This window comes from Portunus trituberculatus, chromosome 26, assembly GCF_017591435.1.
Source record: "Portunus trituberculatus isolate SZX2019 chromosome 26, ASM1759143v1, whole genome shotgun sequence".
Taxonomy (NCBI): Eukaryota; Metazoa; Arthropoda; class Malacostraca; order Decapoda; family Portunidae; genus Portunus; species Portunus trituberculatus.
In genome coordinates, this window is record NC_059280.1 from 4,326,208 (window position 1) to 4,338,707 (window position 12,500).

Below are 12,500 nucleotides of genomic sequence, written 5' to 3' on the forward strand. Positions count from 1 at the left end.
AAGTACTTATCCTACACCCTGGACATCCCCACGCCCTCTCTCTCCCGCAGGATGTCATGGCGGCACGTCCTACAGTACTGGATGATGCGGTTCACCTTCGGGGCCATTTATTATTACCCAAAATGCCTGGTGAAGTTAAATGTTTGGTTCAGACGAGTGATTCATAAGGTGTTGGTGAATGACAGGCTCAACTTGCTGGCATACAGGAAGGGACAGGCTGACCTTGCTGTGCCCTTGAAGGATTTTGAAGGATACGGTGTCTCCAGATGTCCTTTCAGTGTTGGGTAGTGGTGTGTAGGGTCTCTCTCTCTCTCTCTCTCTCTCTCTCTCTCTCTCTCTCTTTGGCCAGTGATCTAGTCATGTATTTAAGACTTTTTGTGAATAAATGTATTACTTTTGAGTTACATTGTTTATTTCCTCCTCCTCCTCCTCCTCCTGGGGATTGGTACGAGGGGTCACTGCTATACAGTGTGTGGCGCCCTGTAAAGGGAAGTGCACTTTTACAGTGGTTGTACCGAGCTGGGGTGTGATTTACTGCTGTCTCTCTCAAAAGTACCAGGCAAGGCTGCCGCGCCACCTCTTTAACACCACACTGTGTCTACATACACACTACACAACACTGCCTACACGCACAGATAGCCCAGAGTGAACGGTCACTACTACTACTCTCGACCTGTGACGGGCTGTGTTTGGAGAGGGCCTTGTCAACCATTGATCATCATTGGAAATTAAAGTACCCTAGGAAACCAGCGTACGGCGTCCCTACAGGGAAAGTATGCTATCTCAGTGGATTGAACGGAGCTGGGGCCTGATTGACTGCTGCCTCCCTAGAAAGCGCCAGGCAAGGCTGCCGCACCACCCATTCCACACACACTGTGCATCCACGTACACAATGCACACACAACATGACATTCACCAAGCTTTAACACCTTCCCTCACAAACACAAGTACTCACACACACATTAAACATTTCCTTTTCACTCTCTACTAAAATTCCATGTAGTTTTTCCATATCACATGGTCCTGCCTTTTTTCCTTCCAGCCTCGACTGGAGGGAGGGGTGGGTGGGGAGGAGCCTAGTAAGGACCTCAGGGTCTGTTGCTGTTGGTTTTCCTTTGTATTCCTTTGTGTTCTTACCACTACTACTACTACTACTACTACTACTACTACTACTTCTAAGTGCTACTACTACTACTATTACTACTACTACTCCTACTACTACTACTACTACTACTACTGCTAAGTGCTACTACTACTACTATTACTACTACTACTCTTACTACTACTACTACTACTACTACTACTACTACTACTACACACAACAACAACAACAACAACAATTACTGCTGCTACTGCTACACACAACAACAACAACAACAACAACACTACTACTACTAGTACTACTACTACTACAACAACAACAACAACAACAACAACAACAACAACAACAACTACTACTACTACTACTACTACTACTACTACTACTACTACTACAACAACAACTACTACTATTACTACTACTACTACAACAACTACTCCTACTACTACTATTACCACCACCACTAGCACCACCACCACCACCACTACTACAGCTACCACCACTAACACCACCACTACTACTATTACTACCACCTACTACTACTACTACTACTACTACTATTGTTCTCTCATCCTCCTCTACTCGGCCATCCAGGTGGGTTGTTTGCCTTTACTTCTCTAATCCACTCTCATTACAAATCAAGGAAGGTTTTGTGTTTTAACGTGGCAATGCAGCGAACCCCTTCAGCACCAGGACGTGTTTCCCTATTTATTCTGGTGACTATTTGGTGGTTTTCTACAGCTTCAGAAACTAATGTGGGGGATTAAAATAGTGAAGACTGTGGCCATTAATCTTCTGTCCTCCAAACACCCTTCCTAATGTCAGTAAAATGGTCTAATGGTACACAAATCTCAAGGTAAAGATGTGTCACAGTATTGAAGGGATTAAAATAGTGAAGACTGTGGCCATTAATCTTCTGCCCTCCATAGACCCTTCCTAACGTCAATAAAATGGTCTAATGGTACACAAATCTCAAGGTAAAGATGTGTCCCAGTACTGAAGGGATTAAAATAGTGAAGACTGTGGCCATTAATCTTCTGCCCTCCATAGACCCTTCCTAATGTCAATAAAATGGTCTAATGGTACACAAATCTCAAGGTAAAGATGTGTCCCAGTACTGAAGGAATTAAAATAGTGAAGACTGTGGCCACTAATCTTCTGCCCTCCATAGACCCTTCCTAATGTCAATAAAATGGTCTAATGGTACACAAATCTCAAGGTAAAGATGTGTCCCAGTACTGAAGGATTAAAATAGTGAAGACTGTGGCCATTAATCTTCTGCCCTCCATAGACCCTTCCTAATGTCAATAAAATGGTCTAATGGTACACAAATCTCAAGGTAAAGATGTGTCCCAGTACTGAAGGGATTAAAATAGTGAAGACTGTGGCCATTAATCTTCTGCCCTCCATAGACCCTTCCTAATGTCAATAAAATGGTCTAATGGTACACAAATCTCAAGGTAAAGATGTGTCCCAGTACTGAAGGGATTAAAATAGTGAAGACTGTGGCCATTAATCTTCTGCCCTCCATAGACCCTTCCTAATGTCAATAAAATGGTCTAATGGTACACAAATCTCAAGGTAAAATGTGTCCCAGTACTGAAGGGATTAAAATAGTGAAGACTGTGGCCATTAATCTTCTGCCCTCCATAGACCCTTCCTAATGTCAATAAAATGGTCTAATGGTACACAAATCTCAAGGTAAAATGTGTCCCAGTACTGAAGGGGTTAAAATAGTGAAGACTGTGGCCATTAATCTTGTGCCCTCCATAGACCCTTCCTAATGTCAATAAAATGGTCTAATGGTACACAAATCTCAAGGTAAAGATGTGTCCCAGTACTGAAGGGATTAAAATAGTGAAGACTGTGGCCATTAATCTTCTGCCCTCCATAGACCCTTCCTAATGTCAATAAAATGGTCTAATGGTACACAAATCTCAAGGTAAAGATGTGTCCCAGTACTGAAGGGATTAAAATAGTGAAGACTGTGGCCATTAATCTTGTGCCCTCCATAGACCCTTCCTAATGTCAATAAAATGGTCTAATGGTACACAAATCTCAAGGTAAAGATGTGTCCCAGTACTGAAGGGGTTAGAATAGTGAAGACTGTGGCCATTAATCTTCTGCCCTCCATAGACCCTTCCTAATGTCAATAAAATGGTCTAATCACACCAAAAATTCAGGGTAAAAATGCGTTCCAATACTGAAGGAGTTAAGTTCATATTCTCAAGCTTTTCTGCGCTTTACCGCCACTATTTCAAAAGGCTTTATTTAGATTTACAAGAAAACTCCGCTAATCATCTCTGTGACCTTGAAAACTAATGATGGTAATAAAAAAAGCGTTTTAAGCAGGTTTTTACGGTTCTAGAGGCAGAGTGACAAGATTTCGACATTATTAAGTAAAGAAACACTCTTGAAAACCCCGCCAGTCATCTCTGTGGCCTTGGAAAACAGTCGTGATGAGAGAATACAGTGTTTCTGAATACAGGCCTTAGTGAGAAGAGAGGTGGGAGCACAGACACTGTTGGCCTTGCTCTTGTGTTCATTTCTTTTACGTGAAATTAATCGCCACAGGATCTGTCCACTGTATCCTTCTCCACGGATTGTTACCAGTCTCTTGGTCACGAACACACACACACACACACACACACACACACACACACACACACACACACACACACACACACAATTGGATAAGTGTAGATATGGAGACGGGGCCACACGAGCATAAAGCCCAGGCCCTGTAAAACTACAACTAGGTAAAACAACTAGGTAAATACACACACACAAACACACACACACCGCGTAGTGTAGTGGTTAGCACGCTCGACTCACAATCGAGAAGGCCCGGTTCGAGTCCCAGGAAGCGGCGAGGCAAATGGGCACGGCTCTTAATGTGTGGGGGTGTGTTCACCTAGCAGTAAATAGGTACGGGGTGTAACTGGAGGGGTTGTGGCCTCGCTGTCCCGGTGTGTGGAGTGTGTTGTGGTGTGTTAATGTGTAGGGTGTGTTGAGGCAGCAGTAAATAGGTACGGGGTGTAACTGGAGGGTTGTGGCCTCGCTGTCCCGGTGTGTGGAGTGTGTTGTGGTGTGTTAATGTGTAGGGTGTGTTGAGGCAGCAGTAAATAGGTACGGGGTGTAACTGGAGGGGTTGTGGCCTCGCTGTCCCGGTGTGTGGAGTGTGTTGTGGTGTGTTAATGTGTAGGGTGTGTTGAGGCAGCAGTAAATAGGTACGGGGTGTAACTGGAGGGGTTGTGGCCTCGCTGTCCCGGTGTGTGGAGTGTGTTGTGGTGTGTTAATGTGTAGGGTGTGTTGAGGCAGCAGTAAATAGGTACAGGGTGTAACTGGAGGGGTTGTGGCCTCGCTGTCCCGGTGTGTGGAGTGTGTTGTGGTGTGTTAATGTGTAGGGTGTGTTGAGGCAGCAGTAAATAGGTACGGGGTGTAACTGGAGGGGTTGTGGCCTCGCTGTCCCGGTGTGTGGAGTGTGTTGTGGTGTGTTAATGTGTAGGGTGTGTTGAGGCAGCAGTAAATAGGTACGGGGTGTAACTGGAGGGGTTGTGGCCTCGCTGTCCCGGTGTGTGGAGTGTGTTGTGGTGTGTTAATGTGTAGGGTGTGTTGAGGCAGCAGTAAATAGGTACGGGGTGTAACTGGAGGGTTGTGGCCTCGCTGTCCCGGTGTGTGGAGTGTGTTGTGGTGTGTTAATGTGTAGGGTGTGTTGAGGCAGCAGTAAATAGGTACGGGGTGTAACTGGAGGGGTTGTGGCCTCGCTGTCCCGGTGTGTGGAGTGTGTTGTGGTGTGTTAATGTGTAGGGTGTGTTGAGGCAGCAGTAAATAGGTACGGGGTGTAACTGGAGGGGTTGTGGCCTCGCTGTCCCGGTGTGTGGAGTGTGTTGTGGTCTCAGTCCTACCCGAAGATCGGTCTATGAGCTCTGAGCTCGCTCTGTAATGGGGAAGACTGGCTGGGTGACCAGCAGGCGACCAAGGTGAATTACACACACACACACACACACACACACACACACACACACACACACACACATTTGGGTGTGTCTCCTTTGACGTGTAGCCCCTATTCACCTAGCAGTGAGTAGGTAGGGGATGTAAATGGAGGAGTTGTGAGGTTGTTGTCCCGGTGTGTGGTGTGTGCCTGGTCTCAGGCCTAGCCCAAGATCGGAAATAATGAGCTCTGAGCTCGTTCCGTAGGGTAACATCTGGCTGTCTCGTCAGAGACTGCACCAGATCAAACAGTCAAACACACACACACACACACACACACACACAAACACACAATGGTTTAAATGTATAAGAGATGAAAAATATTTGTTACCTTTAAAATTATCGTTTTCTATGACTACTTCAAGGGTCATTGTATCATTATGTTTGCATCTTTTAGGAACATTAATTAATATAATGAAATCTATATAAAGTAAGAATATAATATATGTAATTGTATTTGAATATCACTGTTTATATAAAGGCTTGTGTTAGCAAAATAAACCTGCAAAATGTCGACATCACATTTTAAATATTAGTTTTCTCATTCCATGGTGCATAGATGGTACTATTTGCTTTAATTTAAGTAACTATAAAATAATTTGAGTTATTTTTCTGATTAAAGAGGACGTATTGTGTTTAAATAGCAGTACTCCACAAAATATCGAGATGATAATTATTATATTTTTCTCCTCCTACAATCAATAAATCTAATATATAACCTAAAATAACATTATCATAAAATACCTCAATTCAATTTACACAAACAAATCAAAATAAAACTGGAAAACAAGCAAAACAAGTAGAAAAGAACCATTGCGCCCCACGTGTTGTTGTCTTCCTTTCATTTCTGAGCCAGGCAGAAGGCGGCATGGTGAGCAAACTTTTCACATTTTTCACACTTTACACCCTCCATAGGCCACCCGCGCCATGGTAGACCGTAAGTAACTAGTGCTGGGGTGTATGGGCGTGCGGGCGTGGCGAGGGGAGGGCGTGGGCGGCGTGAAATAAGGAAAAATAGGAAGATATGAGGGAGGAAGGTTTAAGACGTGTGTTTGTGTTTATTAATGTGTGTGTGTGTGTGAGTTTGTGTGTTTGTGGTGTTTTAGTAGTGGTGTGTGTGTAGGGAAAGGTTTGGCTAGCAGTGTTTTAAATCTTACTTTTGGCGTGTTATTCATTCATTTATTATTATTGTTAAGGTATTCTCTCTCTCTCTCTCTCTCTCTCTCTCTCTCTCTCTCTCTCTCTCTCTTGCAATGTCCTTTTTTTGGTGGTTGGCAGACATGGCGGGTGGAAACAGGCCTTTGCAACGCTCTCTCTCATTATCTTCGTTATTTCATTACAAACTCTGGTAAATTTGCAGTATGAACCAATATAGCCTGTCTTACATTTTTTTCCCCTGTGTCTATCAAGCTTGGGACCTCCTGGGAAAGCGGGGTTTTAAGGGGGGGGGGAGAGGACCTAACCTAAATTTTGTCCTGAAGCTTATATTAATTTCCGATAGGGTCAAATGGTGTTAGAAATGCTGGTAGAAGTAACCTTACCTTAACTTAATTTAATTTCGTATAGGGTGAGGTGGTAAGAGTGTGGTGTGGACCGGGAGAGTGTGTGTAGTGACGTGTGGTGTGTTTTCCTATAGGGTGAGGTGGTAGGAGTGTGATGTGGACCGGGAGAGTGTGTGTAGTGACGTGGTGTGTTTTCCGATAGGGTGAGATGGTAGGAGTGTGGTGTGGACCGGGAGAGTGTGTGTAGTGACGTGTGGTGTGTTTTCCTATAGGGTGAGGTGGTAGGAGTGTGGTGTGGACCGGGAGAGTGTGTGTAGTGACTCAGTAATGGATCAGCTATTAGTGTTGTTATTAGGGAAGTTTGAATATTAGCTCGTGTGTAAAGCTTTCTTGAAGTGTTTAGTCTTAAGCTTAAGTTTGAGAAGATTTCGACTGAATATGCGGATATGGAAAGAATAAATAAATAAACTTAACCTCATATCAAACTTATTTTTTCAACTATACGATAAATTTGGTCCTAAGAATAGTGTGTTGTGGAGAATTTTAGACCATCACTCTTAGTTTGAAGGGAATGCTAAATGTAATCTGTAAACTCATGGTATATTTGCCACACTGTCTTGGAAGTGTGAGGATGATGGCAGGCACTCTTCAAAGGTGACAGTTGCCGCAGGGGACGATCGAGTGTACACTTCACATCAACAAAACGTGGTGTCGCTGGTGTTGCTGCGGTGTTCCCTCTGGCACCGACGCTGACACCACCTGGCAACCTGTCCACATTCTTGGTCAACTTCATTTAATTTGTACATCATTTCTTGCCCAAATGTTCTCCAATCTGTATGAACACTGGTGATGTGGTGGCCTCGCAGCACCCTGGGAGTCTTGAGGTGTGGTCAGTGTTTGCTGTGGAGGCGAGAGTGGCGTGACATCACATTGTAAAAATTTGTAGGACGGTGCTGTGTTGGAAGGCTGGGCGGTGCTGTGTCAGAGGGCTGGGTGGTGCTGTGTTGGAAGGCTGGGCGGTGGTGAGGTTAAGTTTGGGCTGTGTGGAGGTTGGACAGTGCTGTGTTGGAAGGCTGGACGGTGCTGTGTTGGAAGGCTGGGCGGTGGTGAGGTTAGGTTTGGGCTGTGTGGAGGCTGGACGGTGCTGTGTTGGAGGGCTGGATGGTGCTGTGTTGGAAGGCTGGGCGGTGCTGTGTTGGAAGGCTGGACAGTGCTGTGTTGGAGGGCTGGGCGGTGGTGAGAGGTTAGGTTTGGGCTGTGTGGTAAGGTGAGATTACTGTGTCAGTCTTGGCCATAGCAGACTGTGTGTGTGTGTGTGTGTGTGTGTGTGTGTGTGTGTAATTATGAGTGTGAGCCAAGTTTGTTTTTTTCTTCCTGTGTGTGACAAAGTATTTATGGAGTGTGCTGGCTGCCTGTTTGTGGTGTTGTGGAGCATTACCATCATCATCATTATTATTGTCATTCATCACCACCACCACCACCACCACCGTGTCATGATTTGGCCGCCAGCCCTGATGACTGGTGTTCCAGTGTACAGCACGGAGATAAACACTGCCGCCAGATCCAGGCCAGTCCTCTGTGGGCTACGCCATTACAGGCCACGCATACACACACACACACACACACTTATTTATTCATTCACTCATTCACTCACTCTTGTTTTATGTAAGAGGGGAAGGCAGCAGGTCAAGGGCAACAAAATGGTTACAAAAAATACCCACTCAGTTGCCAGTCCCCTTACTAATAACTGATTGAGATGCCTCTATGAACGCAGGTCACACCACATCACCACACCTCATATTCCTGGTGTGGCAGTGTGTGGTCATCACCATTCACTCACTCACCACTTAGTTTGCTCTTAGGTTAGGTTAGGTTAGGTTGTGTACATACATACTGACATACGTACTCACCTATTTGTCGCAGATTTACCAACCCTAGATCATTTGGGTTGGGTTAGGTTAGTTTGGGTGTACTTAAATCCATACTTATTTGATCTAATTTAACCCTTATTCACACACACACACACACACACACACACACACACACACACACACACACACACAGATCCTACCTTATCTCATCCACTCTCCAGGTTTAGATTTTTATTACATTTGATAGAATTAAATTTGTTCTAGATTAGGATAGGTCACACACACACACACACACACACACACACACACACACACACACACACACACACACACACACACACACTAAGCCATGTCCCTTCTCCAGACTTCGAAGCGACGCAACAATGGCCGGTCGAAGCACGGGCGGGGCCACACCAAGCCAGTGAGGTGCACCAACTGTGGCCGCTGTGTGCCCAAGGACAAGGCCATCAAGAAATTCCAGATCCGAAACATTGTGGAGGCCGCCGCGGTGAAGGACATCAATGAGGCCTCCGTCTATACCAGTGAGTGACGCAGATGAGGGGTGGGGGGGGAAGGCCAGGGTGTTGTATGCTGGGAGTTATTGTTTGTTTGTTTATTTATTTTTTTGTTGTTGTTCTCCTCCTCCTCCTCCTCCTCCTCCTCCTCCTCCTCCTCCTCCTCCTCCTTTTTATTCTTTCTTCTTATATCATCATCATTATTATTATTGTTGTTATTCATCTCCACCACCACCACCACCGTGTCATGATTTGGCCGCCAGCCCCCATGACTGGTGTTCCAGTGTACAGCACGGAGATAAACACTGCCGCCAGATCCAGGCCGGTCCTCTGTGGGCCACGCCATTACAGGCCACGCATACACACACACACACACACACACTTGGTTAGGTTAGGTTAGATTCAAGTTGCATTAGTCTTGAATTTAATTGGTTAGTTGAAAATTTGTTTTATTTGCATTTTAAGTTCGGTTAGGTTAGGTTAGGTAACACACACACACACACACACACACACACACACACACACACACACACACACACACACAGCTTCTATCAACTCTACATATTAATTTATCTCCATAAATAACCTAACATTACATTGTCAATTTTCAATCATTTCATTTATACATTCAAATTTTATTATTATTATTATTATTATTATTTCATACCATCTCTTGTCCATTTCTCTTCATTGTATTCTCCTATTTCCTCATTCATTCATTGTATTCTATTTCCTCATTCATCGTATTCTTACTGCACTGTTCTGTAACTCTCTATTACATTATACTATGTTCATATATTGGGGTTTTAGTTTAGTGGGGTGGGTCCAGTGTGGCAGGATTGTGGTGGGGTGGGTTAGAAGAGGCAGGATTGTGGTGGGGTGGGTTAGAAGAGGCAGGATTGTGGTGGAGTGGGTTAGGTGTGGCAGGATTGTGGTGGGGTGGGTTAGGTGTGGCAAGAGGTGTGGCAGGATTGTGGTGGGGTGGGTTAGGTGTGGCAGGATTGTGGTGGGGTGGGTTAGAAGAGGCAGGATTGTGGTGGGGTGGGTTAGAAGAGGCAGGATGGTGGGGTGGGTTAGAAGAGGCAGGATTGTGGTGGGGTGGGTTAGAAGAGGCAGGATTGTGGTGGGGTGGGTTAGGTGGCAGGATTGAGGCAGGATTGTGGTGGGGTGGGTTAGGTGGGCAGGATTGTGGTGGGGTGGGTTAGGTGTGGCAGGATTGTGGTGGGGTGGGTTAGGTGTGGCAGGATTGTGGTGGGGTGGGTTAGGTGTGGCAGGATTGTGGTGGGGTGGGTTAGGTGTGCAGGATTGTGGTGGGATGGGTTAGGTGTGGCAGGATTGTGGTGGGGTGGGTTAGAAGAGGCAGGATTGTGGTGGGGTGGGTTAGGTGAGGCAGGATTGTGGTGGGGTGGGTTAGGTGTGGCAGGATTGTGGTGGGGTGGGTTAGGTGTGGCAGGATTGTGGTGGGGTGGGTTAGGTGTGGCAGGATTGTGGTGGGGTGGGTTAGGTGTGGCAGGATTGTGGTGGGGTGGGTTAGAAGAGGCAGGATTGTGGTGGGGTGGGTTAGAAGGATTGTGCAGGATTGTGGTGGGGTGGGTTAGGTGTGGGATTGTGGTGGGGTGGGTTAGGTGGCAGGATGTGGTGGGGTGGGTTAGGTGTGGCAGGATTGTGGTGGGGTGGGTTAGGTGTGGCAGGATTGTGGTGGGGTGGGTTAGGCAGGATTGTGGTGGGGTGGGTTAGAAGAGGCAGGATTGTGGTGGGGTGGGTTAGAAGAGGCAGGATTGTGGTGGGGTGGGTTAGGTGTGGCAGGATTGTGGTGGGGTGGGTTAGGTGTGGCAGGATTGTGGTGGGGTGGGTTAGGTGGCAGGATTGTGGTGGGGTGGGTTAGGTGTGGCAGGATTGTGGTGGGGTGGGTTAGAAGAGGCAGGATTGTGGTGGGGTGGGTTGGATGGGATGGGGTGGGTTAGAAGAGGCAGGATTGTGGTGGGGTGGGTTAGGTGTGGCAGGATGTGGTGGGGTGGGTAGGTGTGGCAGGATTGTGGTGGGGTGGGTTAGAAGAGGCAGGATTGTGGTGGGGTGGGTTAGAAGAGGCAGGATGTGGTGGGGTGGGTTAGAAGAGGCAGGATGGGTGGGGTTAGGTGTGCAGGATTGGTGGGGTGGGTTAGGTGTGGCAGGATTGTGGTGGGGTGGGTTAGAAGAGGCAGGATTGTGGTGGGGTGGGTTAGGTGTGCAGGATTGTGGTGGGGTGGGTTAGGTGTGGCAGGATTGTGGTGTGGGTTAGGTGTGGCAGGATTGTGGTGGGGTGGGTTAGGTGTGGCAGGATTGTGGTGGGGTGGGTTAGGTGTGGCAGGATTGTGGTGGGGTGGGTTAGGTGTGGCAGGATTGTGGTGGGGTGGGTTAGAAGAGGCAGGATTGTGGTGGGGTGGGTTAGGTGTGGCAGGATTGTGGTGGGGTGGGTTAGGTGTGGCAGGATTGTGGTGGGGTGGGTTAGGTGTGGCAGGATTGTGGTGGGGTGGGTTAGGTGTGGCAGGATTGTGGTGGGGTGGGTTAGGTGTGGCAGGATTGTGGTGGGGTGGGTTAGAAGAGGCAGGATTGTGGTGGGGTGGGTTAGAAGAGGCAGGATTGTGGTGGGGTGGGTTAGGTGTGGCAGGATTGTGGTGGGGTGGGTTAGGTGTGGCAGGATTGTGGTGGGGTGGGTTAGGTGTGGCAGGATTGTGGTGGGGTGGGTTAGGTGTGGCAGGATTGTGGTGGGGGTGGGTTAGGTGTGGCAGGATTGTGGTGGGGTGGGTTAGGTGTGCAGGATTGTGGTGGGGTGGGTTAGAAGAGGCAGGATTGTGGTGGGTGGGTTAGGTGTGGCAGGATTGTGGTGGGGTGGGTTAGGTGTGGCAGGATTGTGGTGGGGTGGGTTAGGTGGCAGGATTGTGGTGGGGTGGGTTAGGTGTGCAGGATTGTGGTGGGGGTGGGTTAGGTGTGGCAGGATTGTGGTGGGGTGGGTTAGAAGAGGCAGGATTGTGGTGGAGTGGGTCCAGTGTGGCAGGATTGTGGTGGGGTGGGTTCAGTGTGGCAGGATTGTGGTGGGGTGGGTTAGAAGAGGCAGGATTGTGGTGGGGTGGGTTAGGTGTGGCAGGATTGTGGTGAGGTGGGTTAGGTGTGGCAGAATTGTGGTGGGGTGGATTAGAAGAGGCAGGATTGTGGTGGGGTGGGTCCAGTGTGGCAGGATTGTGGTAGGGTGGATTAGAAGAGGCAGGATTGTGGTGGGGTGGGTTAGGTGTGGCAGGATTGTGGTGGGGTGGGTTAGGTGTGGCATGATTGTAGTAGGGTGGGTTAGAAGAGGCAGGATTGTGGTGGAATGGGTTAGGTGTGGCAGAATTGTGGTGGAGTGGGTTAGAAGAGGCAGGATTGTGGTGGGGTGGGCTAGAAGAGGCAGGATTGTGGTGGGGTGGGTCCAGTGTGGCAGGATTGTGGTGGGGTGGGTTAGAAGAGGCAGGATTGTGGTGCGGTGGGTTTGAAGAGGCAGGAT

General features: G+C 47.6%; 2 protein-coding genes across 2 annotated transcripts in view; both read left to right on the forward strand.

Moving 5' to 3' along the window:
• LOC123509309 overlaps positions 1–400 on the forward strand; it is a 2,668-nt gene extending 2,268 nt beyond the window's left edge. The window contains exon 4 of the mRNA XM_045263534.1: positions 1–400. This exon is cut by the window's left edge and continues 422 nt beyond it. Within this exon, the coding sequence (XP_045119469.1) occupies positions 1–288 (288 nt within the window). The 3' untranslated portion in view covers positions 289–400.
• Positions 401–5,909: 5,509 nt separating this feature from the next.
• Positions 5,910–12,500, forward strand: part of LOC123509316 (40S ribosomal protein S26-like) — a 9,243-nt gene continuing 2,652 nt past the window's right edge. The window contains exons 1-2 of the mRNA XM_045263544.1: positions 5,910–5,966; positions 8,833–9,010. Of these exons, the coding sequence (XP_045119479.1) occupies positions 5,964–5,966; positions 8,833–9,010 (181 nt within the window). The 5' untranslated portion in view covers positions 5,910–5,963. The remainder of the gene's footprint in view (positions 5,967–8,832; positions 9,011–12,500) is intronic.